General features: G+C 41.0%; 1 protein-coding gene across 1 annotated transcript; it reads right to left on the bottom strand.

Moving 5' to 3' along the window:
• Positions 1-859: 859 nt before the first annotated feature.
• LOC147303146 (uncharacterized) lies at positions 860-4,018 on the bottom strand. Its single transcript, XM_086281457.1, has 6 exons — positions 3,754-4,018; positions 3,163-3,435; positions 2,881-2,940; positions 2,425-2,544; positions 1,438-1,503; positions 860-891 (listed from the first exon to the last, which is right to left on the bottom strand). The coding sequence occupies exons 1-6, from the start codon at positions 3,815-3,817 to the stop codon at positions 860-862; spliced, it is 615 nt and encodes a 204-aa protein (XP_086137583.1). The 5' UTR covers positions 3,818-4,018.
• Between the last annotated feature and the right edge of the window lie 2,554 nt (positions 4,019-6,572).

Here is a 6,572-nt window from a genome sequence, read left to right on the forward strand (position 1 = left end):
ATTTTAGATATCAAGGAGCAGACGGCTGAGTTTATTAAACTCCACCGACACAGCGGTGACGCAGATCTGAAGGCTGGACCGTCCCATTTCACAGCCTCGTACCTCCAGCCTTCTCGGTCTTTGAAGGACCCGGCCCACGTAGACCGCGAAGGTCCTCCGAAGGATGCAGCCGACGTTTTGGGACACGGCTCATGTTCAGTGTGTTTAGTTTTTCCCTGAGGCGTCTTGATCATTTGTGTCAGCTGTGCCTCCCCAGGTGTTCCCACTGCCCTCATCACCCTTCTGTGTATTTAAGTCCTTTGTCGTCCTCGTTCAGTGTCGGGTCGCCTGTTTCTCCACGTCGAGTCACGTCAGCGTGCAGAGTTTCGTTGCAGCTGTTCAGGTTAGGGTTCATGCTCATGTTTGGATTATTTCTCGCCTACGTTTTGCACGTGCCTGTTCAGTTTCATGTTGGTATTTGGCCAAATAAACAGCTCACTTTTCAAAGTCAGCAGAGAAATCAACTTTCTTTCTAAAACATTCACTGGATATTTTCAGAGTTATAATATCAGGTAACAGTTAGATGAGCAAAACTGTCATATGATTTGTAAAATAAAAAATAAACATGCAAAAGACTTAAATATATAAAATCTAAAGAAATGAAGATTTACTGATAGAAAATACAATCATTCACACAGTCCTGTCACTGTAAATATGATCATTTAAACAAAATAATGCAGCTGTTATTTAAAGTGCACAACATGCCTGATATAACTGTTGTTAAATATCTATTTTATGTTTTTACAGCAGCTTTAAAAAGTGCTTTTACAGGTGTCTCTCAGGTGAGCCGTGCAGGTGGTGGCTGCTATTTGCAGATGCTTTATCCAGTGGTTCTAATGGTCTGTGACGGAGCTGTGGATAAAGAAAATACAACAATAACAACAGGAGTGTTTGTATATTTACATACAAATAAATACGTACATGTAAAATATATGTGTATGTAGAGCGTGATTATATATTATATTGGATATTTTTATGTTGTATTGGTGAAGTTGTGATATATTTGGGCTTTATGTTGACTTTGAAGATGAAAATGTTGTTGTTTAACATTGGTGTCGTCACACTGTGTCAAGCCTGTGTGACTTTTCTATTTTTTCTTTTATTCTACTTTCTCTGTTTTAATGCTCAATGATAAATGTTTTTGGAGCCTCAATAAATCATTAATTTCAATAAATAAATAAATAAATGGAAGAGAGCGAGTCAGGAAAACCTGCATATAAAAGAAAAACAAAGACTAACTGCAGAAATCGTAAGATGACGCAAAACTGTGTTCGTTTAAATGCTTAAACATTTAAATTTATCACTTTATAAAATAATAAATAATGAATAAAATCCACGTCTCAGTGGGAACTATAGCAACACTGTAATGCAGTGCAAGGTAGTCAAAGTATTTCTCACCATTTTCAGCCTTTAACCTGACGTCATCTATTATGTAATGATAGACGTGCTCTTTTCTTTCACTTCCTGCCAAAGTGAACAAAACCTGAATGTTAGTGATCGACTCCAAGAGAGGCGTGAGCGAGAGGACAGAGGAGGGAATCTGGACACATCATCGCAGCTTCTATGTTGCAAACGAAGCATTGAAAAGGTGTTTTAATTACATATCCTAATAATATTCTCTCTGTCAGCAGTCTTAAATAATCAGGCCCCATCTTATCTTAATGACCTTGTGGTACCATATCACCCTATTAGAGCACTTCGCTCTCGCTCTGCAGGCCTACTTGTTGTTCCTAGAGTATTTAAAGTAGAATGGGAGGCAGAGCCTTCAGTTTTCAGGCCCCTCTTCTGTGGAACCAGCTTCCAGTTTGGATTCAGGAGACAGACACTATCTCTACTTTCAAGATTAGGCTTCAAACTTTCCTTTTTGCTAAAGCATATAGTTAGGGCTGGACCAGGTGACCCTGAATCCTCCCTTAGTTATGCTGCAATAGACGTAGGCTGCCGGGGGATTCCCATGATGCACTGGGGGTTTCTTCTTCACTATGTGTTAACAGACCTCTCTGCACTGAATCATATCTGTTATTAACCTCTGTCTCTCTTCCACAGCATGTCTTTATCCTGTCTTCCTTCTCTCACCCCAACCAATCACAGCAGATGGCCCCGCCCCTCCCTGAGCCTGGTTCTGCTGGAGGTTTCTTCCTGTTAAAAGGGAGTTTTTCCTTCCCACTGTCACTAAAGTGCTGCTCATAGGGGCTCATATGATTGTTGGGTTTTCTCTGTATGTATTATTGTAGGGTCTACCTTACAGTACAAAGCAGTTTGTTGTGATTTGGCTCTGTATAAATAAAACTGAATTAAAGAAGTACGTGTTACATTCTGTGAAATAATTGTGTTTATCACTGGATCTAAAAATTCTCCCGTTCGTGTGTCTCAGGCTTTCTTCACCTTGTTTGTTGGACCCGCTCCTCGCTGGGTAAAAAACAGATGCAACGATGATGATGATGATGATGATGCAGATGAATGAAGCAGCTGTTCCATAAATCAACCCAAGAAGCAGCTGCTGGTCTTCAGAGGAAAGGAAGAGAAAACAAAAGAGCATTTTTAAAAGTGATGAACTGTCGAGAGCTGAGACCCAGTCTGTGGTGGGACAGTCAAGCTTGTACACGTCATCAACATAACTTAACTTTAGATTTTGGTTTTCAGAGAAATACTCTAACGTGTATTGTTCTATATTATCACAGCGTGTGACAGCTTTAGTTACAAATTAAGATCAAACAGATTAAAATCTCTGACATCATTCTCTTTGAACTGGACATAAAACAGCTGGTGTTGTGGTGGCAGAGACTCGCTTTACTCTGATTATGTTCAATAATCTGTGAAACTTTGTGATTTCAGTGATACCTGAGTTTGTGGGTGGTGCTGATGTTGCGTTTGCTGGAAAGGGTGTAGAAGCTGATTGTCCTGTAAAATGATGAGATTAATCAAGTTAACTGAATTCACTCATGTTACTTAATCTTGGTTAAACTTTGACCCTGATGTGCCATCTATGTGCAGGACTGTTATTTAACCCATTAAAGTGATGGAGGTGTGCGCTCGTGCTGTTTAATTCCCACAGGCCCTGAAGAGAACCTGATCTTTGAAAACAGACACAAACAGAACAACAGTGACAAAGTGTGACGTTACCTGGAGAGATCACCGTCAGCTGCACCGCTGGTTTGTTATTACACAGGTATCTCCCAGAGTCTGATGCAGCAGGCCTCAGGATGATCAGCCACTTATCAGCTGATGACATGAATCGTGTGTCATTGATGAGTCTTCTCTCGCTGTTACCATCAGCGGTGAGTATGTCAACTATCCTTCCTTTGTTCTCTCTGCTCCACGTCACCGTACCCTCCACAGGGAGAGGACAGCGCAGGGTGACGGACTCCTTGTTTCTGATGATATCATGTTTGATTCCTGCAAGAGACATATATACATTATATATACTGTATATATGTACCTACACTGGCTCTTGCTTTGTCTTGAAAGATGCTTTTAAAACAACTGTGTGATCCCGAAGTTAAACCCAAACTCAACTTTGACCCTGAACACATCTCTACTGAGCTTAATAGATTTTCTTTTCCAGTCAAATATCTCAAATATTCCCAAGGTGTAAATGGGTTTGAAGTCTGCTGTATTTCATGTTGAGATCAACATATACAAATACACCGGTTAATACTGACATGTAAAAAACGGCTGCTGGATTATCTGAATGAAACTCTGAGATGTTCTTACCTGCTGTGATGTTACAGCCCAGAAAAAAGGCAAAGAGGCAGCAGCAGATATTCACTCTCATCATGGTCACGACTCGGACATCTGCAGAAGGTTGACCAGCATTTATCTCTGCTGGAAGAGGAACTCAGCTGATCCTCCCGTACAGGCCGGCCTTCTTTTGTGGTTGATGAGCACTGATGAAGTTCCTGTTAGAGCTCAGTATGAAATCATATTTCTCATCATGTAAGACCTACATCCAAGGACGCTTCCATTTTTAGTTTCCTGACCACTGACTCGTAACAAAGGGAGCTTTTAGAAAAAGCTGTTTATGGAAAAACTGAAGAAATGACTGTGATGACAATCTAAACATAGAAAGTTAAAGGAAATAAATGAAAACACATTTTGTGTCACACCAACATCAAGTTAAGACGGTAATCGGTGGAAAAACGTGTCACTGCGGCGCCATAGCGAGGCTCGTGACGAATGACTGAGCTGTTATCATGTAGCATCATCATGACTTTGAAGTCTGATCTCAGAGAGCTTTTAACAAAGTTTCAGAGCATCGTGACAACAAACACTTTGAATACTGTAAATTTGTTCAAGGATCTTTGTTTCTGAGCCTCGTATGGAGCCACAGTGGAGACACTGGCTGATACAGCATGTGACTGTCCAGAGTTTCACTGGACAGAAGACTTTCTCTGATGGGAAGCAGATCGGCTGAGACGCATAAGAAAAAGGCGATGAAAACCAAAAAGCAAATACAAAACACTGAGAGGGCAGCGCAGTAAGTGACTAGCTGAAGATAACTTTGAAGTGACTGTGAGAAAAACTGACGGACTGAAACTTCCCCTACAACGAGCGAGGATGAGTCGATGAACCGAGGCAGACGCAGTCATATATTTACAGGAGGATGATTTGAGCACATCACCCCTGTATGTGGCTACCTTGTCAGGTTCGAGCAGATTTTAAGGTCACCTACAAGGCTTTAAACGGACTGACACCTTCATACCTCTCTGATCTTTTGCACCCTTCCCCCCCGTGCGCTCCGATCTCAGGACTCTGGCCTTGTAAAGGTTCCTACAGCCAGAAAAAAACGTGTTTTTCTTTTCGTGCGCCTTATTTGTGGAACAGCCTCCCTCCAGATATCAGGCAGGCTGCTCTGTGGAGCTTTTTAAAGCCAAGTTGAAGACCCACTTGTTCACCCGGTCTTAATGTCTTAATTCTTTGCCTTTTAGTTTTTTTGATTTTTATCGTTTTTAACTTTTATTATGTTTAAACTTGTTATTGTGTTTTAACTTGTATTGCTTTGCATCACTTTTATTTATTTGTCTCTTTATTTTCAAATAGCTGTACAGCACTTTGTCTGAAAGCGCTTTATAAACAAAGTTATTATGATTATTATTACACGTGGTGGGCTGAGTCATAACTGAATCAAAACAGACATGGAGACATGACAGGACAGACGAGACGCTGATGACACATAGAGGTAGTGGACACAGAGGAGACAAACATGAACCAAAAGCTGAAAGTTACAAACCCAAAAATAAGAGTGTCAGTATACAAACACCTGCCAGTTAGTCGAATTACCCACAGTGATAATACAGCTGCATTTTTCCAGGCATTCATCATATCTGTGTGTGTGATGACATCACATGTGAATTAACAATAACCAATGTTTAAAAAACTGATGATCCCAACATGCGACTTTAACCCTAATATAACCCTTATTTTCATACTTCACCAAACGTCTTCACAACCCTCGTCCACATTTCTAGTGTTGCTTTGCCGTTGCTAACTCCCAGTAAGGGTGCTAATTGACCCACACAGCAAAATTGATATGGCCCGGATCTGACCCAGACAAGGTGCTTACACATGGCCCACATACCGCAACGAATGACGGCCCTTTGGTGGCCCAGGTCTGGTTTGCCAGATGTGGCCCACACCTGCGCCAGCACAATGCCAGTTGCAGACACAGTGGTGGCCCTGTGTGTGTGTGTGTGTGTGTGTGTGTGTGTGTGTGTGTGTGTGTGTGTGTGTGTGTGTGTTTCACTGTTCGACTTAATAAAAGAAGTTACATAAAATAAATAAAGGGTGATCCACAGACAGAGCTTCGTGTTTTCCTCTGTGACTGAAGTGAAAACAGTGAATGTTCATGTGAAAATGTGACAAAGATAAATTTAATAAAGTGACTGAAACATGAAGCTAATTATATCCACATGTGATAGGATGTGAATTCTTCATGTCAAGAATAACAAAGAGAATGTGATGAAGTGAGGGGGAACCACGAGCACCAGGGTCAACAGGGGAACCGTTAACAGGTGGGACTGATGCTACTGATATTCTTCTTACAGGTCAGCAGGGAGAACATCTGGATGGTTTAGTTAGTTCTGGGCGCGTTCCCTCACCACCAGAACCCTGCATCATCTACTGGGTAAGACTCATAGGATCAGGGACTAGGACCTCTTTATCAGTTATACACTTAACTATTAGCTACTAAAACAGGTCTTTAGACCGGACACCCACTTAGTCCAGACAGGAACCTCAAAGGTTAAATCATGTGATATGATGATATGATCACATGATACACGATGGCTGCATTCCAGCAAAGTCCCCTCTTTGGATTTGAGTACATTATATATTTAATCTGTTTACATAGAGAGACCAATGTCTGGCTGGTTTATGGCCTCCAGAGTAGCACTAGCTGAGTTAGCATTAAAGCTAAAAACAATCCCATCATTTGATTTTCTTAAGAAAGTGAAAATAAAGGCAGACAAAGTGTTTGTGATGCAGAAAAAATGTATTTATTTCTTCTCTTTCAACAAAATAGCATGAAGATGATT

Source organism: Aulonocara sp. 'chitande type north' Nkhata Bay, linkage group LG22, assembly GCF_057382095.1.
Source record: "Aulonocara sp. 'chitande type north' Nkhata Bay isolate Kocher_YH1m ecotype deep benthic linkage group LG22, A_spYH_male_GT1.1, whole genome shotgun sequence".
Lineage (NCBI taxonomy): Eukaryota > Metazoa > Chordata > Actinopteri > Cichliformes > Cichlidae > Aulonocara > Aulonocara sp. 'chitande type north' Nkhata Bay.